Source organism: Rhyacophila brunnea, unplaced genomic scaffold (assembly GCF_057557595.1).
Source record: "Rhyacophila brunnea isolate RB1 unplaced genomic scaffold, BYU_Rbru_1.0 scaffold_5, whole genome shotgun sequence".
NCBI classification, from domain to species: domain Eukaryota; kingdom Metazoa; phylum Arthropoda; class Insecta; order Trichoptera; family Rhyacophilidae; genus Rhyacophila; species Rhyacophila brunnea.
The window spans coordinates 41,554,897-41,580,039 of NW_028233170.1; the positions used below are offsets into that span (position 1 = coordinate 41,554,897).

The following is a 25,143-nucleotide window of genomic DNA, read 5'->3' on the forward strand; positions in this document are numbered from 1 at the left end:
ATATATCCACAGGCACTAAAATAAAATTCTCCTACGTCAGGTGAGCAAAAATACAATAAAAATAAATTTAAATTTTTCGCAACGCCCCCGTCAAATGTCAAACGTTTTCAATGCCTGCGCCACCTTATGATTAACTCACCCCTTTTCTTGGAGGGAGAGGCAGAAAGCACAGGGCGCTTGTTTTATAGCACCATAGCCGTCGTACGCGATCAATGGCGCAGCGCCCGTTCCATGCCTGATTGGATTTATGTCGTGGCTAGTGTTGGACCCCGTTCTGGTAGGTGGCGTGGATATAGGGTTCAATGTGTTCGCGCATACAATAATGGATTTTGATGGTAATATATGAATATGGAAAAACATCCATTATTTTCAATATTCTTGAAAATCTCCTAAAGCTATCAGTGTTGTTTTAATGTGTGGGTTCGGTTTGAGGTGGTTGCTCTCGTAGTACACTGAAAGTTTCTCCAGCGTGGCGGATAGTTAATTTTCAACATCTTCTAAAGTCTTGCCTTGAGCTGCTACGGCCGTATCATCCGCGTAAATAAACTGCCTTGTACTCGATGGTGTTGGCTAGTCGTTTGTATAAATATTATATAGGGCTGGAGCCAGCACACTTCCTTGAGGCAGGCCGTTTTTTTGGGATCGCCGTCGGCTATTTTTACCATGTAATGTTACGAAAAAACGTCTATTTTGCAGAAATGTCCCTAAGAGCATCGTTAAGTTGAGATCGCCGGTAAGTTCATAAAGTTTTCTCAATAACTTTTTATGATTTACCGTGTCATATGCAGCGGTAAGGTCGATGAATACTACTCCAGTTATTTTTTTTTGTTCATATCCGTCTTCGACATGCTGTGTTAGATTTAGAATTTGTCCACAGCATGATTTTCCAGGCCTGAAACCAGCCTGCTCTTTGATTATTTTTTGATATATGATAGGCCTGTGTTGAGTTCTCGGTATAGGGTCATGCACTTGCTTTGTGCATTGAACAGATATCTTTTCACTTATGAATATATTATCAGGGTTGTATCCTGTCCTCCACCTGCCGCTGTTGAAAGAGGCTGGGAGTATTGGGTGGTGGATAAGTTGAAGTCCTTTGGTTTTTGTCCATTCTTCCAGTGTCGCTCCATTTTCATCTATTGTACTGTGTCCCCAGATTGTGCTGTGACAGTTGAAATCACCAAGAACAAATTTTATGTCAGATGCATTAAAATTATTTGGTTCTTCAAATTCAAAGTTTGCTGCGGGTGGTTTGTATACGGATGTGACGCTGGAGCGTGGGAGTTCAATGGTCAGAATTTCGATATCATTTTTATCTGAGAATGCAGTGGAGACTATGCTGGTGCCTGTTTTTACGAAAATGGCACTGCCATACTGGTTGTGTGGCCTTTCAACGACTAATTGCAGTTCTTGTACATAGGTTCTATGGCTGGTTGGGCCTCTGTGGGTTTCTTGGACTAGTAAGATGTCGCAGTCAGTTTTTTTACAAAGTGCAGAGAGAATTGTCTCCTTACATTTAGATAGGCCTTCGATATTAACTGAAACTGCCACAAAGGTTGGTCCTGAAAAGGACCTTTTATTTGGTTTTGTTTTCATTTTGTTGATGATATTTTGTGATTCCGGTGTTGAAAGGATTGGCCGGCTGTTGGTCTGCCGTTTCCAGGGAACGCCCGATTGCGGTGAATATGTTTTTGGTTAGGTACAGTGGCAATCTTCGTGGAGGCTCCTTTCATGTCCCCCATATCGCTACTGACTGATTGTACCACAGAACAGATAATAAATAGAATACCAATAGGCTATATTCAATACGCATGACCATAAACATGAAAATTTCAGTATTTATTTAATGTTGTATTTTTGAAAACTTTATAAGTACTTACCAGTTTCGTTAATACGAGTAACACATTTTTTTATATTGACAATTAGGTATCCAACCGATAAAATTTGTATTATTTTACTACATTACACAATATTTTTTATCTCTATTGCATAGTACGGTCGTTATTACTGAAAACTGAATTATGTTTAGATTAAAATTAAGCAATATTTTTTAATTGAAGTACGTTAAGATTTTTTTTTCTTAAAACTAAATGGTACTGAATCTTTCCGAAATAATTTCATTGGTGTATGGCTTGAGAATTCAAGAGGTGTTCGTCGCAAGAGAGGTTATAAGGTCGCGTGCAGATGGTTGTGCTTCTAAACAACGGCACGGACACTCGTCATTTAGTCCGTCGATTTATGTATATACATGCGGAATACTTTTCAAGCCAGTGACAGTAAATTTCATAATATAGGTAAGATAAAAATTCTTAGAAGATAAGTATTTATCCAACGTTAGTACTTTATTGCGGGGTTATTTCCAAAAGTTGGTAAGTTGATAATCTAAGTACTTAGAGCTTACAACGAATTATGTGTCTATAGTTAAGTATATTATATTATAAAAAATGTATGCTAGAAAAAAAGTTGAGATCATACAGAACAAGCACATAAAGCACAAAGAAATTAGCATTATAAATAATAAACCATTTCTTTTATTCAACGAATAATCACAAAATTTTGAAAATGTAACATTTCATATATTGAACATACATAACTTGAAAATACCTCAGATATATATTATACTCACTATAAAAAATCATATTGAAAAAAAAAAGATTTTTGATGGGATTTGAACCGGTATAACCAATGATATCCCGCCAATAATATATTATTAATATTTATTTTCAGTATGTATCTAAATGAATACGATATATTATAATACTTACATATAATTATAAATTACTTAAAAATAAGTTTATCAAAATATTTATTAATTCAAGTATATGGAATAAAAATATAATCTAAAATAAATAAAATAATACACTTTGAATGAAATACTGTATTTGACAGTACTAACTATATCAGCAAAAGATTTCTTAGAAATGTTTCGGCAAAATGGAATTGGTTTCCTGTTGTACTTTCAAAATTTATTTTAAACTCATTCAGTATAGATAATTAACCATCTTGAAGTAAAATGTTATTTGATATAATATGAAGTAAAAAATGAGTATTCAGAAAACCAGTCAAATTATATTAATATTGTAGTAATATAAGTTTCCAAGAAATAAGCTTATTACATTTCACTTTTGTTATTGACAATTTTATAACTATAAATAGCTTTGATATTCATTAGTAAAACAAAAGCGTCTTTGGCAAAGTAATAACAGAGTGATTCTGTATAAATCAGTAGAAGGATCAAATTAACATAGTATCTATAAATATTTGCTTGAATCCTACTAGGTTAGTCGAATGACTAACAACAATTTCTTGTAAAACATCTGTATTACTATTATGGTATAGTAATATTGTAGAATTAATCTTTCCGAAAATCCGAAAAATCTTCGGACCCACTTTGGAAAATGGGAACTACAGAATAAAAATGAACCACGAGTTGGAAGAGCTGATTGAACAGCAAACAATCATAAGATTCCCAAAGACTACGATGGGCGGGACATGTAGAGAGAATGCTTGAAGTTAGAGCGCCAAAGATCATGACGAAGTGGCTACCCCAACGGAAGAGACCCAGAGGCCGTCCAAGAAGGAGATGGGCTGACGCCGTAGAAGTGGACTGGCTTCATGAAGGAAGGCCCGGTAACTGGAGAAGTGTGGCGAGAGACCGGAGTAAGTGGAGAGCGGTTGTGGAGGAGGCCAAATCCCACCCCGGGATGTAGCGCCGTAGAAGAAGAATACTGTAGAATTTATAAAATTTCATAGTAGCCTGCATCATGGAGATATGTGTATGAATATAGAATACATATTGGGGTTAAAAGTTGTTCGGGCTGTTCGGGTTATTCGTACGCCACTCTTCCCACGCGCCCCATTTTTTCTGCAATTCGCATTTTATCATGTTTATAACTTATTAAAAACATTTGACTTTTCAATAGAATACCATTTATTACTACTGATTATTTTCTGAGATATAGCTATTACAAATTCCTATTTTCACATCACCCTATCTCTAGGATGGCAATCTATATTATGTGCGTGTCCAGAAACATATACATATGAAATTCGTCGTATCACACTTCACTAAGAAATGTTGTATCAAAAATAATATATTATATGGTTGTATATTCCCGAGTTCATGAGCAGACACAACAGCCTTCGGTGATTAAAGTAATCACGAAGAGACGCTTTACTTGGCTGGGACACGTATTCCGGATGCCACCAAAGAGTGCGGCGCTTCGTACCCTTGTAGCACAGTCTCAAGGGTTCCGTCGCCGTGGCCAGCCCTCCCTCACCCTGCAGCGGTGCTATGAGAGCGACTTACGTGCTGCAGGTCTGACATGGCGGGAGGCGCAAGAGTTGGCAATGGACCGAGGGAAGTGGCGCCAACTTGTGCTTGCCCTATGCCCCAATGTTGGGACGTGACAGGGTGGAAGAAAAAGATGAAGATATTAAAGACCGTCCAACCTCTTTGGGTCGTATGGTACTGAAATAAAATTCATGTTTAAATAAAACACGGTTATTGTCGGTTTACAAAAAGCCAGTAGAAAACAAATTTGGAAAATAACCGATATACAGGATTATTAATTGTTTGGTTAGGTTATAGTTATCATTTTTGAATTCATGAATTTTGCCAAAATCAGCCATGAAAATTGAATTAATGCTCATATTGAATCTAATAAAATTGGATACCGTATAGTATACGGTAATATCTTTCCGATTAGAAAGCTTATTTCGAACTGTGCTACTGTCAAATGTTTTACGTACGATTTACATGTAACCATATCTTGTGACCCCTCACATTAAAAAAATTAGATACACGTCAAACATAGTAATTTTTGGACATATGGATTTATTTTATTTCATTAACCTGCTGGCTGATACGTATATATTTACAAGCAATCATTTTATATCATATGATTTATAAATAATGTTCTTATAGTAAAGTTAGAAAGTGAGAAAGTTTGAAGTACGAATAGAACGAGAGTTCTTAGATTTACACACAGTACTATAGAAAATAGGCAGGCTACATAGCTCGAAAAGAGAACAATCTCTGGACAAATCTAGTCATCCAGTGGTACTCAAGAGGTAATATAGAGACAGCGGGATCGATGAAATGATTAAGTTTTGCGGAATTACGTAGCAACGCAACGCACAAAACCAAAAGAAGTAGAATCAGCTTGACATGGCCCCCACATCCTGAAGCGGGCCCCAAGGCTAGGATCTTTGTCGGGCCCCCCTTCCTATCGCAAAGGTTAAAAGCAATGTGATGCTCTACAGTAGCGTTTCCCAAATGGCGTTCACGGTACAATTAAGGGTATTTTGTGTATTTTAATACTTACATCCACTTGAATTATGGAGTTATTAAGTAATGACACAATTAAAAATTTCATAACACAATCACATAAATTTGAAACCATTGTTAAAGGAAAATAGCGTCACATGCGACTTTTTTTAGTATTAGAGCAAATGTGTGATGTGTGTTTATCTCACTTATTTGGTCGACTCGCCACGCCGGGCCCCCATGCCATGCAGCTTGAACAAGCCTTCATCCAATAGTGGATACACTCAAGATGATGATCATGATGATGATGACTATAGATATTATAAATTTATTCCACGATCTTGTGTCGAAATCCCGAAAGTCGAAATGTTGATCGACGAAATCACGAAGAAACAAAATCCTTAATCCAAAATGATGTATCCTTTTTAATAGTTAAAATGCATTCAATTATAATGCCAAGCTCACATTTTTATTTTATAACTCATTTATTATGAATATTAAATATTCACAAACTTCTTCAAGAATATTATGATAACTTTGGTATTAAAATAATAATTACTTTAACTCAATGAAATATTAAATATTTCGTGTATTATATATTTAGCATTAGCTACCTGTATGTAATTCTAATAATTTGTTTTGGATATTCAGGTAGCTGTAATATTGATTATAATGTGATTCGTTTTTCTCATAATAGAAAGAAATCTTACTTATGATTGTAATGTGATTAGGCTTATTCTCATATTATAAAAAAATCCTACTTAACTAAATAATAAGGCAAAATATTAGATTGTTATATAAGTAACTATATAACCATTTAAATGACTAACCCATTGATAGTATAATTGAATACTTAATTAGTATAGATATAATATTTTATTTTTCGGGTTTTCGACTTATGGAAATTTGGCTTCTTAAGACCTAGATTGTGAAATTTTGGGCTATTCATGACTTATTATGTTATCCGGCAAGTTTATTTGCAGTTCCATAGACACGCCTAATATATAATATGTAATGAATAATGCTAAAAGCCTATTATTAATACTACCAAAAGACTACAGTTAAGCCGTCCATTATTCATTATTTACCAAAAGCTATTTAAAAAGCTTTGAACAATATATTATTCTCCGTTGATATACTCTGTCCATTGCGATTGCACAACGTACGGATGTCATGTTTATTGCATAGTGACTTCAATATGCACATGACTGCATTGATTGTGTTCTACTATCCAGACACGTTTGGACATGACTACAATGAGGAAACGTAATGATTGGCATGATAATATTTATTGATTACGTTTTCACGTGGCACGTTGCGGATTTTCTTTGAAAACGTGGATGAAATTTATCCGTAATTAAAGCACCTGTTTCTGCATATTACCGTTGATATGAACAATAGTAATAAGTTGCGTTCAATATTGATTGACGTTTTAGCTCATCGGATGTATACCAATATTAATTTCAATTCCATTACTACTGTGGCACAGGCTATGAAGACTGCAATTCGGTCTCCAATATTCATTTGATGTATAAATATATCACACGATTTCATTATAAGGCGTAATAATAAAAAAATTAAATATAATGAAAAGTTAAATAATATTATGCACTTAGTACGCATTTGGCGCCCTTTAAAGTTATACTGAGGGTATTCCTGCGCATTTATTCTATACACAAGACTGCTATCGGCCGTTATCTAGAGTATGAAAGTAACCGAGTATTAGCACTTATTGTAATTGTTACAATAAGTGCTATGTTTTAACAGCACCTCTCTTGGCTGTGATAAATTTTAGAGTGAGAGACAGTTTTTACAGTGCAGATGGCTAATTTATAGTCATTGTTACAATAAGTGGTAATATTTCGATACTTTCGTACCCTAGTTAGCTACCGTAAAGGCTGAAAGTAATCTTGTGTATAGAATAGATGCGCTATAGCAACTTCCCTAAATGTAATCGCCCATTCAATATAAAAGGACCACAAGTGCTAAAATCTTAATTCTCTGTTTTAAAATGCAAAAATTAAACGTAGGATCCATATAATTCTACTGTAAAATACCAGAAGTTTGTCATTAGGAAAACAAAAGAAAAATATCTTCATACTCGAGATATTTGATGTTAAACGTATATTTTAAGTAGATGCACAACTTCTAATGCGATTTTCTCGAAACTACGAATTTGCAGTTATGGTCGTTTTGCATTGGTTGACCGCTATATTTCTGTGCAATAGTGTGCGTATTAATAACATGCGTAGTCACAACCATCATTTCTTCTGAATAAAAATTATTTCCTCGTTTTAAGCTCATCTAACACCAGTAACGAAGGCTACGCGAATGGTCAATAAGCTCACAAATACGTAGAAATTTTCAGTGATATGCTTTGTATTTTTTTCTCTATTATAGGCAGGTGTTTTATTATAACTCTCTTAATCAGTTTTTTTATATGTGGTGGCGCTTATAGCAGTGGACTGTATAATTTGAAGGTGATGGTGGTGGATTCGGATCTAGGGGGGTTAACAGGATGCCAGACATTGATGTCTTATGATGTTGATGATGGCTCCGTGGTCTGGTTGCACTATCACTCTCGCGGTATTGTTTGTTTGGGTTACCTGTTGCGCGGCACTCGACGGTACACTGTTTATGGATGATATAATATGAGGTTGATAAATGATGATGATATATAGTATGAATTATGAGAGCCGGTTTCATGGCTTATCAGTTATTCAGAAATATCGCTTGGACGACGATCACAACTATCAAGCTGAACCGGCCGTGGCCCATGAACCACTTCAACTTAAAATGCTTACGCACAAGTTGTCTCAAGCTAACTGAACTTAACATTTATTATATGTTTTAAGTAACTCTGCCGCGTTCGTATCCAGATAGAGAGCGATAACTTTAACAAGTCTACGCGAGTGGCTATTTTGAAGTCACTGAATGTACATTGCAGTCACGGTCTACTCGTGACTCGTAATTGCTCGTCGTCTGGTCTTGTGACAATATTAAATAAAGGGATTTGAGCAGGTGGGGAATAAGGATGACGGTCACTACAATCGGCCCAATCGATGTGTCATACAGGGAACATGATTAATAATTAATAATTTATATATATATATATATATATATTAAGTACTTACTTACTATGTTTTAAGTGTTTAAATAAATAAATACTAAACGCATTTTCAGCAAAATTGGAATAAAGACAAACTGACATTGCTAAAAAATGTAACCTTGCAACATAAAACACGTTAAGTAGTCAGTCACACTCAGTACTGTATCTTTTATTTACGTCTGGATTCTAGACTGATTTAGAATTACATACGAGCGGAAGAATAAATTTCATTTCATTGAATGAATGATACAATGAAATTCATTTTTAAACCTCGGGCGTGTGCTTTCGCCGCGTCGCATCGGATAAATCGCGTCTGTTTGTACGTCGTGACGCGCGCGTATCGCCACATTATCAGTCGAATGGAATCGCCTCGAAAATGAAACATTGTCACATTTACGAGCGACTCGTGAAATGGATCCGTCAGAATATCTTCGCAATGACAAAAGTGTCACGAATCGCTAGCTGGCTGCCCGAGGCAATGTGTCAATTTAATGCTCGGCTACCGGGGTAAGTACCGCGCTAGGGCGTTGACATCATGTATCTTGCCATACTAAATCCTTTACCATTTAGTATCTCGTCATTAAATCTCAAACGAATGTACGTCTTGTGTAGCAGTTATAACGGATTGTTCTTGATAAGGTCTTCAGAAATCGGTTAATTTCGTGTATTAAGTAACTTATTTATTATGACAGGTAATAAATTAATATTTGAGTAGTTGATAACAACGAATTATTATCCCAAACAAAATTGGAACGTTCTAATGGATTTAAGTTTTGTACTATTCCATTTTAGTCGTTTTCGACACTGTGTGTAATGAGTGAGTATACACTCACATGTACACTGACTACGAGTACTATTAACTCTAACTTATATAACAAATCAATTAAATAAAGTAGATAAAAACTTTATCACCTACCTATTGTAAAAGAATCATTATAAAAAAATATAACAAACAAATTATGAATAGTTGAAGTATTTGTAAAAAACCCACACCTTATTAATAATAATACACTCGATAAGCCTATAATAAATCGTCAATAGCTCATAATAGATGTTTAGTAATAATTAATATTATAAACAATAAAAATACTACACTAAAAAGATATAAAATCATCCATTTTGGGAATAATGGTAACGTATTGGGAATTAATGGAGTTAACTAATGAAATTATATATCTATGACATCAGTCTTTAAAATTTATTAGTTAAACAATAGTACAAAACTTAAATCCAGTACAATTTAAATTCAAATTCCATCAAGTACCTTTGGTCGATAGTATTAATATTAAAATTATAGCAATATCGTCCTTAAGCTGTTAAAACCTTCAATGTGACAACAATAAAATTTTATAGAAGAAACCAAAAACTGTTTTTATATAAATACTTACAGAAATGAAGGTAGTCTCTCTAAAGAACTTAAATCATAGAATATTTACAATAGATTTAATATTATGATCATTACGTGCATTAGAATTGTAGATTACGGACTATACATGTTACTTTGAAGGTTTGTTCAATTATTTCTATTTTTCTTTTAATGGTACATAATATTATTCAAATTGGTTAAATATAAAAATAGATGCAACAGAATTATATACTACACAATATATTGATAAAACCAATTTGTCAAAATTATTGTATAGGAAGTTTTAAGAGCTCAACGATGGTATGTTGTCAGGTTTTCAATATTCTTTTGGTGCATAGGTGCTACTAGTGTTTCGCGCCCACACACATAGACCACTATGCTAAAGGTAACATACTTATTTACGAGACATTTTAACTAATGGCTCTTATAATACTCTCTGAAGCGTTTTCTAAATTGAGCCACTATTGGCTATCGGCTTTTGTATTTTAAATCAACATAAGTATTACTTTAACTATTAACCGACGTCACGGATCACTTCAAGATATTTTAGCGTTGTAGCTTCCTTTAACTTGCTAATAACTTTTAATTAATTACTTTTTTTATTCAATGAATAATTCACAATATTTAAGAATGTAACATCCTAATTATTGAACATACCTAATTTTGAAAACGCTTCTGAGAAAATATATTATAACCGATAAAAAAAATCTTTTTGCAAAAAGTAAGACACCCCGCAGGAATCGAGCCAGCATCTCTCGGGTTTCGCGCCCATGCACAATTAAAATTATGTATGTTCAATAATTCGAAAATTTCATTCATAAATATTGTGAATTATTCGTTGAGTTAAAAAGGTAATTCATAAAAGTATGGATTTATAACTAGGTACCTATTAATAAATTTACAATACAAATAAAGAACTTTGCCATTTTGGCAATTTTTCAAAGACACTCCCTTAATGTGAGCATATTGCGGATCATTTGATTTTGAATTATTATTTGTATTTTGTTCTGTCGAAAATCACAAAACGTGTCCTCCGTCATATTTCATAACTTATAAAGCTTTATGTACGAAATTCGTTTTCATTTAAATTTTTTGCCATTGTTTTACTTCAAACGTGTCCTATTGCTTTGATTCAAAAGAAATGGCCCGTATTTAATTATTATTTTTGATCTGTCTAAAGCCGTGTATATTGAAAAGTAATGAGCGACAACAGGAATACTCACTTTCATATCGGGTATAGACTTTTAATATTAGATTTCAATTCAAAATTATTTGAGAGTAGTTAGATTTTTTTTAAATTCCTTTATTAGATTTTCTCTTTTTTTTTATAAAAAATTACACGCTATTTGTTTTGCTGTGGCAAATTTGGTTATCTTTTTATATTATATTATATTTTTCTTGATTCTGGTTTTTAAAATAATTTTTCATTGCGTGTATAATATAAAGTATCAAATAATACAATAATTTACAATATTATTACTATCGACCCAAGGTACTTGATGGAATTTAAATTCTTATGGATTTAAGTTTTGTACTATTCTATTTGAGTCGTTTTATGCGTAAATAAAATGGAACAAACATTATTATGAATAGTTGGAGTGTTTGTAAAAAACCTCATACCTTAAAGATCACAATAAAAAAATTTATAACAAACAAATTATGAACAGTTAATACTAGCAGTACACTTGATAAGCGCATAATAAATCGTCAAAACCTAATAGTAGATCATTAGTAATTATTATAAACAATAAAATATTACATTCAAGTGGTGTAAAATTGTCCAATCTGGGAACAATAGCAACGTATTTGGGGTCAATGGAGCCAACTAATGAGATATAATATCTATGATATCAGTCACCTCCTGAGTGTAGTATTTTTATTATTTATAATAATTAATTACTAATGATCAATTATAAGGTTATGACGATTCATTATACGCTTATCGAGTGTACTGTTATAATTAACTATTCATAATTTGTTTGTTATAATTTTTTTTATTGTGATCTTTGACTTAATAGGTAGGTGATAAAGTTTTTACCTACTTTATTGTATTGATTTGTTATATTTTAGAGTTAACTGTATTTGTTGTCAGTATATATTTGCCTTTTGGTGAGTGTACGTAGTAACTAAAGATGCCGAAAGGCGAAACCGGGGTCGCAAAAATGACTCAAATGGAATAGTACAAAACTTAAATTCATTAGAATTTACAATTTAGTTTATTAGTAAAATACTATACAACTGAAGGTTGATTGGAATGTTGGTTTTATTCATCGGCCGCAATCTTATATGTTTAGTTTATTTTTTAATAATTATATTTCTTTTCAGATAATGTCATTTTACCATTTACTTTGTTAATTATTTGCCAATATTATTGCAAAAAAACAATCCATTTGCTATCATGTATTGTGTTTAACAGTTATTTGAGATTGTTTTAACAAAGCGATTTATGTCGATAATCGACTGTAAAACCAATATTTTAAATAATGAAAATTATATTAAATAACAGTGTTACGTTTCAAAACGTTAATGTATTATAATTAATATGTATGCAATAAGTACATACAATAAAAATATACGTTTAAGACCATGTTTAAAAAGTCCCGATTGGATTTTTAAATTGACTCTGCAATCCGGTAATTATGAACCTTGGCCGTTTCACAAAGAGCTTTCGTAATACATTTTTTTGAGGAGAAATAGATATTGCAAACCACTTAGCCTACCTAATAAGTCCATAGTCTGTTTATGTGACAGAATACATTTTAAGAACTAGAATTTAATTCCCAGGTATTAGAAATTATGTTACTGTTACTGCTATTGACTAACATTTTATATGTTTACATTGTTCACAGGAAGAAATAAGAGAGAATATCACGATAAGTGAATTAAGCTTTGTTCCCACGACTGAAGATGACGGCCGACCTCTCACATGTCGAGCGGAAAATCCAAACGTAACAGGCCTCTACCTGGAAACTGCATGGAACATTAATGTTGTCTGTAAGTATAACAGGCTTATAAATATTTTAGCTCAGCTTAGAGCGTATTATTTCAAGAATTTCAAGAACGCATGTTTACATCCTAACCAATGTTCCCTGTACGGTGTGCGCGTGTGCGCGCGCACACCTATCAAAATACTGTGTCCGCACACATATCTTCAACCCCCGCACAGTCTTCCCACAAAAATATTGTAAAAGGAAGTTTCCTTTGCTAGATTTTAGTTTTGCTCGAATGCACGAAACCATCAGATGCACAATTCTACGACTCATTTCTCGGAATGCGAAGGTCAAGTGAGCGTAGTTATGCACAAAGCAGCCGAGCCACACAAACCTCAAACAGAGATAGAAGCACTTTTATGTAAATTGTGTTTCTTTAAATCAGCAAAGCCTCTGTATACTGTGTATACTTTTTGAATGATAGATATTATATATATATATGATTTTGTATAACTTTTGAAGAGATAAAAGCATATAATCTATGAAATTTTGGTGTTTTAGCAGTCCAGGTGTTTTGAGTAAAATGATTTTTTTTAGAATGTGCATTTTGCAGAATGCAGCCATCTCTTATTTTTGTAAGAAAAGTCTTTATTTTTGATTATTTTCTTTAAAAATAGCCTTCTAAGTTACTTAATTTTAATGGAAATTTCTAAATTCTAAAAATAATTCGAAAAACTTGTAAATTATACATCAATATTTAGCTGCTTGGCACTATTTTTTATATGAAAAATCTGTATATTATATTACATATAATAAAATGAAAAACATATAATGTAATTGAGAAAATAATGTTTATTAATTGAATGTAGAAAAACACACCTTACAGTTACGATTTTAAAAATTTACGTAAGTACATAATATTATCATTTGGCTGCTTTTTGCAAAACGAATATTGCATATTTTTAGAACGCATTTATATGACATTTTTGTATGACAGCAGCTTGGTTGCTTTATGCAAATCGAAAATGTCATATTCTGCGATTTGCAAAATCTTTAAAACGCATTTATATGAGATGTTTGTATGACAGCAGCTTGGCTGATTTGTGCAGAACGTAAAACAAACGTGTGAGATTATGGAAATCACAATAACTCACTTTTTTCAAAATTGTGGCTTGGCTGCTTTGTGCATAACTACGCTCAAGTGTGACTAACGCGAGCACGCAAGTATAATTTTACGTCGAGCGGGATCAATATATCCGTCCCGTTCTATCGCGTGCCAAAGATTATGAAAAGAAGATACTTACGTATTTTAATGTTATTCAATGACCACATAATATGTGCCGGGTCCTCTACATTTCTTAATCTCTGACATGTTTCAAATTGCAAGAAACATTGTCAGTACAGTCTCCTAGTAGTCCTTATTGTGAAAACATTACAACATTACAGTTCTTACAATATTAATATTTGTTGCATCCCCCAATTTGTCTGGGTGAAAAGGCACACATTTTTTTATAAATGTTTATTTTGCATAAAAGTGTTTATATTGAACAAAAACTACCTAACTATTTTTTATTTACTTCAAAAAGTATCATTGTTAGTGTTATTACTCGTATTATATAAACTCACTTAAATTAATAAATGCCTTAATAATATACGTTTTAATGATAAATTGTACTTGTGTTTTTGTGGGAGGGGGGGGGGTGTAAATTTACCGCACTGGGTGATGGGTGACACCAACCCTAGTTACGCCACTGCTCAGATGCGTTGATGATTGGCACACACACAATAGAAACATTAGAGGGAACGTTGACTAACATGTATTTGCTTAACGATTTTAATATAGTAGACAATGGTGGCTGACTCCCATACGTATAAATTAGTTATTTTTTTATATTGGCGAGTATAATTTTGACTTTCCTTGCAACACTAGACAGGATTGTTTAAAACACTGATGTTTATTTTGGTACTATTAATATTACGATACACACAAGGCCTAATCATTACAGTTGTGTAGAAGTACTAAACATATTTTTTCTCTGAATACTGATCGCCCTAAAAAAACGTTAAAAAGATAAAAGTTTTAATTTTTTATAATGACAATCAATCTCCACAGCAAACTATTTGAAAAAAAGTTTTAAAAATTCCCGGTGAGGACAAAATATATTTGTGGAAGTTTATCTAAGTTTGTGATTGTTAAAAATTACTAACAACCACCTTGTACGAAAAGGCAAGAACATGGTTAATAATAATATTAAAAAAAACTTTTCTTCCATCTTTGGCGTATTATCAGCCGGTAAAATATGTTAATACTAGTTAAATTTTCCTGATTTTTAAAATAAGAAAGGTCTCTAATTCTTGGACAACATTCGTAAGTAAATTATACATAATCACCCATTTTATTACAACGTTTTTCTTAGATCGTATTCTTATTTTTCCGGTGTTTGTTTGTCCGGTACAAATCTTGCAATCGATTTTTAACTAACTTCCCGACTAGCTAGACATTTGAAACTTTTAGAATATATCAGAACTCAGCATCATCAGCCAATGCATTTTTTAATACTTTTAGCCATCTTTAGGTAGAATTTAATTCATTTTCAGTAAATTATGTTTTGTATGAAAAGTTATTTCAATACCATTATTGGTTGCTAGGGGTCCTAGCAACTAAATTATAAATATATACGTGTGTTACTATGGAAATCAATATGAAATGACATTTCACTATTCAGTATTTCTATCAAGTACAATTTTTTTTCGATCGTTTAAGCTAGTCAAGTCAAGTAATTATATGATTCAACAGAAAATTTAAAAACGTTCTATATAAAAAGTTATTTTTATCTTGTAATTATTTTCATTTTTATTTAGTAGTTATATTAATAAATGCCTTAAAATATTATTATACATTTAAATATAATAATAAGTAATATAATACCTACCAGGTTCTCTCTCAAATATAAATATTGTTTTTAATTAAATAAAATTAATAAATATGTTATAATATAGTGTTCAAGTAAAATTTTATAAACAACAAATGAAAAGAGAGTGCTTATCTAATTAATTAAATTGCCTAAAACATTACTTCCGTCAAATTGTACTACCAATTGGAGTGTTCGAAATTGAAATCTTCATAATGTGTGTACAGGCAGGCGACTTAAAAAAATGTAGACATCTACGCCATACTACTTGTACACAATAATTTATAACAAGTAATATAGGATATTTTTAATAAAATAAAACTAGCAATGATATTTTAAATACTACTGGATTACATTTAACCATGACTATTATAATTATGATGCTAACTTACGTTAGATGGGGTTTTAACTATTTTATGTTTCAACAATAATTCATCTCGTTCATGTTTGACCAATGAAAAAACAATTTTATTAATAATTCCATATTTTCTACACCATAGCAGAATTTTCTTAACTATATAATATAAAAAATCCAAGAGGGAATTTTAAGGGCTACATTTTTTCAATATTATTTATTAAAATGGGTTTGGGTCGAAATCCTGAAGGCCGAAATCCCGAAAAATACAAACAGTAATAATTGCGCAATCTCAACACCTATCTTGAATTGCGTAATTTTTACAAGAGACAAAAAACCATTTTTTGTGGAACAAATGGGGTTGTGTCTCTCTTGCAAAAATTGCGCAATTCAATTTAAGTGTTAAGATTGCGCAATTTTCCCGGGTTAACAAAAACCCATTTGTTTTACAAAAAATGGTTTTTGTTTCTTGTAAAAATTGCGCAATTCAAGATAAGTGTTGAGATTGCGCAATTATTGCTGTTTGTATTTTTTTTTATTTTTCGGGATTTCGGCCTTCAGGATTCCGGCCATTCGGGATTTCGGCTTTCGAGATTTCGGCACCCTAATAAAATATCTATTACATTAACGATTTTAGATATTAGATTATAAAAAAATTAACAATCATGCTATTCAATTCAATTCAATTTAATTTATATTTAAATTTATTTATTTTTTTACTCATAGTGAATTATAAATTTAATAGATTCACAACCGGATATTAAAAAAAATAAAGAAACAATGTTAAAACAGTATAAAATAGCAAATAAATATATTATGCAGTATTAGAAAAATATTATAAAGAGTGAATAGGTATCATAACAATGGCTGTCAATAATGGTAAAAATATGGCGATGGCCGCACGGCTGAAGCGTCGCCCTATAGCGTCTTGGGTAATAAGTTCGAATCTTGGGTCTGGCTAGTACACATAATGTTTTTCAATTTGTGTATGAGTCAGAGTGTGGACATAATAGGTTGAGCAAGTAGCTAACACCAATTTTCGTAAAAACTGAAATCAGTTAATACAAACCTCCACTCTGCGGAGTCCCATATTATGATCTTATGAGATCAGACATGTTCAATATATATTATATGTTTTTTTTTTTAAATATTATATAATACGATGTTATTATCATATAATATACTACATTTAATTCTTCTTCCACGGCGCTACATCCCGGGGTGAGATTTGGTCTCCTCCATAACCGCTCTCCACTCACTCCGGTTTCTCGCCACACTTCTCCAGTTACCGGGTCTTCCTATATGAAGCCAGTCCACTTCTACGGCGTTAGCCCATCTCCTTCTTGGACGGCCTCTGGGTCTCTTCCGTTGGGGTAGCCACTTCGTCATGATCCTCGGCGCTCTAACTTCAGGCATTCTCTCCACATATCCCGCCCATCGTAGTTTTTGGGACCTACAGTATCTTAAGATTGTTTGCTGTTCAATCAGCTCTTCCAACTCGTGGTTCATTTTTATTCTGTAGTTCCCATTTTCCAACATGGATCCAAAGATTTTTCTGAGTATTTTGCGCTTGACGACAGCTATTTTATTTTCTTCGTTTTGAGTTAAGCACCAAGTCTCACAGCCATAAGTGACCACTGGCCTTATAATTGTTTTATATATTAGAAGTTTACTTCTTCGGCCTAGAATGTTCGACCCCACCAGTCGCTTGAAGGCATGCCAGCATTTATTCCTGGAGATAAGGCGGTTTTTATCTTCTCTGCTGTCTTATTTTGGGTATTTAGGCTAGATCCGGATACGTGAACTTGTCCACTCCTTCATATGCATGCTGTCCTAGACTAAATTTGATACAAAGAAATATTCATTGTAATACACGTCAAACCAAACCGAAAAATGTTCATTTAAGAAAGTGTTTTTAGATCTCGACGGAAACGATTGCATTGGAGAAATATTTGAATTCTGATAATATCTTTCTGCACAAAGACTAATACATTCAAGCTTTCATCATATATTTAAAAAATATTATAGTATCGATTAGTACGGTAACGCATTGTGATGCTACATGAGAGAAATGAATTTATAATCACAGTACGAGAAAGGTTTAGATTATATCGAGAGTTCGCATAGTAGATGGTTTGACTGTTATCCACGAAACACATTAATACGCCGGTTTTCGAGACGCGTGACTATATTAAACTCAATTAAGTTCGCTTGAAATAAACACATCCGCGCTCGCAAGTCTAATCATTATATAAATTACCCATTAATGGTAAACTAATTTGCAACAATATTAAGTAATGCTATCAACATGTAAAGCTCTGCCCATATTATCAGTTTACTCTGCATTGTGATAACTGTGTAGGTATACAATAGGTTTTAATTAAAATCTTTGGATTTCTATAATACAACTAGCAAATTCACTTTCCTGCTATATCCTACGTATACTCGAGGTTTGCAGAAAAAGTTCATGAAAATATAATATAACATGCCTTTTGAGTACCTAATGTCGTGATAATGAGATCATCTATTGATATTCTGATATTTATGAATGGAATGGAATGGAAACAAAATATTTTCTAAATAATTATGGAAAAAAAATGTATGGTACTTATTATGAGAATGGGAGTAAAGTTTTGATTAAAATTAATATGCAATGTGTTTTTGGATATACCTAAGTACAATGTTTACAAATAAAAGTAAAGATATATAATGAAAAAATTTCAGACCACGTGATTTTTACCGTTTATCCAATATGTGGGACGTGAACTAAATTTATGTTGTTATGGCAACACCTCACAAATTGTGTGGCATGTTATTTATAACTAAAAGACTCTCAGCACTCAGTGCACATAAATACATCAACGAAATTGACCACCGAAAAACTAATAAACTACTAAAAATATCAAAATAATATAAAAACATTTCATAAAATATCTTATATTGGAGATAAATAATTACAAGATAAAAAGAACTTTTTATATATAACGTTTTTAAATTTTCTGTTGAATTATTATGCTTGATATGCCCAAACTTGTACTTGATATGAAGTAAATAAAAAAAACAAACATAGAAACAAAAAATATAGAATACTGAAATGTCATTTTGATTTCCATAGTAACGCACTTATATATTATTAATTTAGTTGCTAGGACCACCCCCTTAGCAACCAATAATAGTAGATTGGATTACGGATTTCTTCCGAAATAACTTTTCATACAAAACAGAATTAATTGAAAATGAATTCAATTCTACTTAAAGATGGCTAAAAGTATTAAAATAATGCATTGATATCTTGTTCTGATATATTCTAAAAGTTTTAAATGTCTAGCTAGTCGGGACGTTAGTTAAAAATCGATTGCAAGATTTGTACTGGATAAACAACCATCGGACAAATAAGAATACGAGCTAAAAACGTTGTAATAAAAAGAATGATTACCGCTTAATTTTATTTAATATTTCATTTTGAACTTTTAATTTTCGTTTAGGATGATTATTTAAAACCTCTGAATATTAATTATTAATTAAATTAAAAATCGAAAAAGAATTATTTAACTGTTATTTGCTAAACTTTTGTATACCTACCAAAAATTGGCTCAATTTTTTTTTTTTGCTTACACTTATGTTGCCTTAAACACCCAAGTTTGTGAATTAAGTACATTTTATGAAACAAAGCTTTTTTATTTAAAAGTATTGATCTATAATCAAACTTTCCATATTAAAATTGCATTAAAATAATACTATCCATTACATAAAGAAATAATATTTTACATACAATTTCTTTTTGCTCCCAGTTCTACTCATAAATATTTTTATTCGATGTTTCTTTCACAAACATAGCATTTTTATTGGAATATTAAACCACTTCAAACAGATATATGGACGCAAAATTTATTGAGTTCATATTCTATTACGTTTGCGTTTAATATAAACCTTTACCTAACGTTTACTCAAACGTTCAAAAAAATCTATTGAAGTGAAAGGAAATAAATAGTTTCGTTTTTATTCGTTATACATATTTTGATTTATATTTCCAATAGAAAAATCTGTGATGCACATTTAATAAATAAAAAAAAACTACCTGTATTGAATATTGAAGTTTATGTATATGTAATTAAACAAAACATTCAAAACAAAAAAATAGATAAATATTTTTTGAAAAAGCTATGACCTACATGACGATACCTACTAAATTTAATATTTCATATTTACATAGTTTTTTCATTCAATGCAAATATAAACAAAAACAGTTAAGGTGAAGTTTTTACTGAGCCTTTTTTAAAGAGGCACATAGCGGAAAAATACGAAGCTTGCAATTTGAGACTTTTTTTGATAATTTACAATTTCAACTATATAAATGAATAAATATGTATCTGAAAACAATAAAAAGAAAAATATTTTTTATTTTAAGTCAAAGATAAACTTACAATTGTAAAAAATGTAATCAAATGTGAATTTGTTGAATCGGACCGCACCCTATTATTACATATATTTTATAGTCATATTTATTATTAAAATTTAGTTTATTAAGTTTTCTAAGCATCACTTAGGAGATTTTTGACTAATTCATAGTTTTGATATTTTTTATATCTATTTTAAAAAACATCGATTTTTATAAAAAAATATAAATGTGTATAACTTGAATTCATTTTTATTTATATCCCGCTGCAATATCTACTTTTATCAGTATTTTAGTTACACAGTCGCTTAAAAATAATAAAAAACTAATTTTCGTGATAAATAATTTAGTCAATTAATATACACCCACGGTGGCCGCGCGGTTTAAGCGTTGGACTATAACGCCGTGGGTCCCAAGTTCGAATCCTGGGTCTGGCAAGTACACATATTGTTTTTTAATTTGTGTGTGAGTCAAGGTATGGACTTAATAGGTTGATCAAGTGGCTGACATCCATTTCTCGTAAAAACAAAATCTGTTAATACAAACCTCTACTCTGTGGAGGCCCATATGATCCTATTAGGATTGGACATGGTCGGAAAAAAAATTGTTTGCATTGTATAATAAAAATGACTATTAGTTGTAAATTATAGTTCATATTATACCATGAAGATTCTATTCTAGACGGTTTATTGGGTGCTAATGTTAATTCATTGCTTTGCTTTAACAGATCCTCCCCAGGTGGTTCTTCGCCTCGGTAGCACGCTCACTGCTGAAGATATTAAAGAAGGAGACGACGTCTACTTCGAATGTCACGTACACTCCAACCCGCCATGGAGAAAGCTATCATGGATGCATAATGTAAGTGTATATCAACATAACTCTAAATACTGAACCTCTTTAATTTGAATATTAACTAGCTTGAATGAATAATGAAACGAACTATTAAAAAGTGCAACAATATTTTATTGATAGTAATTTCAGATCGATTTTTGAAGCTATAGAAAAATTATATTATTTTCTGAGGTATGTCCATACTTTTATTAAAATAGCAATCTATTAATAGTAAGTTGATCCTCGAGCTTTCTTCAATTAATTATTACTATTAGTATATTATGTTACTAGATTTTTTATCTTAATTTATTATAGCTTATTATTATCTACTTACATAATTTTTTTTCTAAATATAAATGAATGGCATTTTTAACTCAATGTGACTATAACATATAAATCTCAGGTCAATGGCTAATTATAATAATTTATTTTCTCAACTCATTTCTGACAAGTTTACACTTTTTGAAATTTATTTACCAGATCTGCACTGAAATAAAAACATTTTGCATTAGTGTAATAGCCGTATATGAATTATTAATGATATAAAACAAACCTACCTTTTATTTAAAAAAATATTTAGATCAAGAATTACACTTAACGGCCCACATGCTCAGCGTAGGTCAAAATTGAGTTTTTATTGTATTTTCAAACCATGATCCTGGACACTCCTTAAACGTTGTAGATAATATATTGATAAATTTTGAAGCTTTATTATTCTTTATATTTATTTTAAACATTTGATGACTGCATAAAGTATTTTTGTTACATAAAATAGTATTCTTTTAAACCTCTCGCTCTAATGTTTTAGAATATAGTCATATTTCGGTACATGAATGTGCAGTGGTGTTAAGATTTTTTACATTTATTAATTTTTAAACGCATTTATAAAACCATTAGTATAATTTATGACGAGATAATTTTAGTAAAATATTTACGATAAAAAATTATATTGATAATCTCTTTGATCCCAAAATTAACAAGAATTATGCATTTTATTATTCGAAAAATCGGAAAGATTAACACATTTGAAGATGATTCTAAAAATACTTATTATAAGCTATGTCTTTGACCATTCAAATGTAATAAATATCTTACGAAGAATGATTGATTTATAATAATTATTGACCTTATTCTTAGGTAGGATGTTTATCAAACTTGAATGGTCAAAGACATAGCTTATAATTAGTATCTTTAGATTTATCTTCAAATGTGTTAATCTTGCCAATTTGTTGAATAATAAAATGCCTAATTCTTGTCAAATTTGGGATCACAGAGATTATCAATATAATTTTTTATCGTGAATATTTTACTAAAATTATCCCGTCATAAATTATACTAATGGTTTTATAAATGCGTTTAAAAATTAATAAATGTAAAAAATCTTAACACCACTGCACATTCATGTACCGAAATAATATTCTTAAACATTAGAGCGAGAGTTTTAAAAGAATACTATTTTATGTAACAAAAATACTTTATGCAGTCATCAAATGATTAAAATAAATATACATGATAATAAGGCTTCAAAATTATATAAATAGAGTATCTACAACGTTTAAAGAGTGTCCAGGATCGTGGTTTGAAAATACGATAAAAACTCAATTTTGACCTACGCCGAGCATGTCCCCCATTAATTTAAACGGTAACAGTATTTCATACTAACATTGTTAAAAAAAATGTTAAAAACTTCTATATACCACCGTTTTTCAATGCCGCAACACATAAAATATAATTATCATTTAAATTCATCTCGGTATTATATAGTACAAGCTCTTTAAAATAATATGGTAAGCTACTACTATGGTAAGCTAAACAGGAGTGTTTCTAAAAATATTTTAATGGCTATATTATTTGATTATAAATATACATAATTTTGAAACACATATACCTATCGAAAAAAACTATCTTGAACCTGTAACTACTGAATTCGTGCCAATGTGCTTTTTCCAATTAAGCTACGGACATCATACTTCATTACGATGAATTTAACTAGTAGTTCTTACATGGAATACTCATCAAATTACGTTAATATTGATTATCGGTATTTGTGTTTTTTTTTAATTAAGGTATCATTAATTAATAATTTTAATTAAACACATATTTTTGTACTAAATGCATTGTTTTATATTAAATAATTGTATAGGTTTCGTCCACCATAGAGGGATCATTAATTACCCTAATTACTAACCGACGCCCAGATCTCTCCAAATTTTTAGTTATAACGTACTTGCACTTGCTAATAATTTTATAAACTATTTCTTTTATTCTACTAATAATTCAGAATTGTTATAATTTTCAATTGTATTCAAAAAATATCATCAACACATGTTGCTCCTTGTTGATACCGTCCAACCACCAAAATTTGGGCCTAGGATGGAAATTTTCAACCTCCACAAACATAACAAAAAACTAAACGCAATTTCAGTGCAAGTTTATAGTATCAATTGATGAGAAGGCGTCTCATTAAGTGAAAGAATCTCAGTTTTCTTCAATCCTTGTATCTTGGTCTTTATAATATAATGGTGCTATATAATAATATCGTCAAATGTGTCGCTAGATTTCAAAATCAGCCAAGTTCACCTTTAGGTATTTTTCACTTTTTTGTGAATTCCTAAAGAACTACTGCTTTCTAACATTTCTGCTTTATCGAAATGTTGAACTTATTAATTTTAAATATTCTATACTCGAAATAATATAAAATTTTACCTTTGTGACTGTGTACTTGAGAAAACAAGAAGCATTTTTTCTCCTATTCGTCTATTATAGACTTGGCTGATTTTGAAATCTAGCGACACAAATAAAAATAACCAATCTCACTTTAGTCCTGATTTACAAGAATGGGAAAAAACAGGGCTGTAAATAAAACATCCAATATTCATATAATTTAATCACCGCTAACAAAAAATACACACAGATGGATCGTTAAATATTTTATTGTAAATAAAGTTTATATCATGATATTTGTATAACAGGCAAACCTCCGATGCGTGCGTTTATCAGGTTTATGACTCTGGTTTCAAGCCACAATTCATGTTATATGAAAATTGCTGAAAATCACATAAAACCGAATGATAAGCCGTGTATATTATTATCTATGTTGGAAAAACAGGTCATGACTCGAACAAATAATGAGTGGTTTTAATCAGGACAATTGATGCGTGCTTGTTTCCTAAAATATGTACGACTAATTGGTAAGCACTATTAAACTAATATAACCTTTTGTAAAGATTTATCATTTGCATTGGGTAACTATTGAAACAGAAGTTTCATACGAAAAACGAGGATTGATAAAAACTAGTGTGAAGGATAACATCACTTGATAGTTATACAAATAGATTATTAAAACATGACAACATTTATGTGAATGGTTTTTCTTTACTCGTGATTTTCTGATTTTAATGATATTTTATGGATTTATAAACATACATATTTATATTTGTTACAAACTACTATTTCCTTACATTTTCAAACATGGTAATGCATAGAAAAAATATCATAAAGTTAATTATATATTTTCATATATGAGAGGTTAAAATATGTATTAAAAATTTGTTACAATAGAGTTTTAGGTAAAGCCTGTAGTGAGATATTATATTCCTTTATTCTCACGATGGCCACGTGGGTTAAGCGTTGGCCTATAACATCGTGGATCCCAGGTTGGAATCCTGTATCTGGAAAGTACACATGTTGTTTTTAAATTTGTGTATGAGTCGGAGAATGGACCTAATAGGTTGAGCAAGTGGCTGATATCCATTTCTCGTCAAAACTAAATGTGTTAATATAAAACCTCTACTCTGTAAAGGCCCATTTATGATATTATTAGGATCGGATACGGTCGGAATTTTTTTCTTATTTTTTTTAATAGTCAGAATTAGCTGATATTCTGTTTAGTATTTTTGTATTATATTGTTTTTTAGTGTTTCGTCAGATTTTTAGAAGTCAAATTTGTAATTGTGTGGTCTGTATATAGCTCGGAGA

At 31.2% G+C, this 25,143-nt stretch overlaps 1 protein-coding gene across 1 annotated transcript in view; it reads left to right on the forward strand.

Annotated features, from left to right (window-relative positions):
* Positions 1-25,143, forward strand: part of LOC147066431 (kin of IRRE-like protein 1) — a 272,466-nt gene that overhangs the window by 98,708 nt on the left and 148,615 nt on the right. The window contains exons 7-8 of the mRNA XM_085955539.1: positions 12,591-12,735; positions 21,062-21,192. Coding sequence (XP_085811665.1) covers positions 12,591-12,735; positions 21,062-21,192 — 276 coding nt within the window. The remainder of the gene's footprint in view (positions 1-12,590; positions 12,736-21,061; positions 21,193-25,143) is intronic.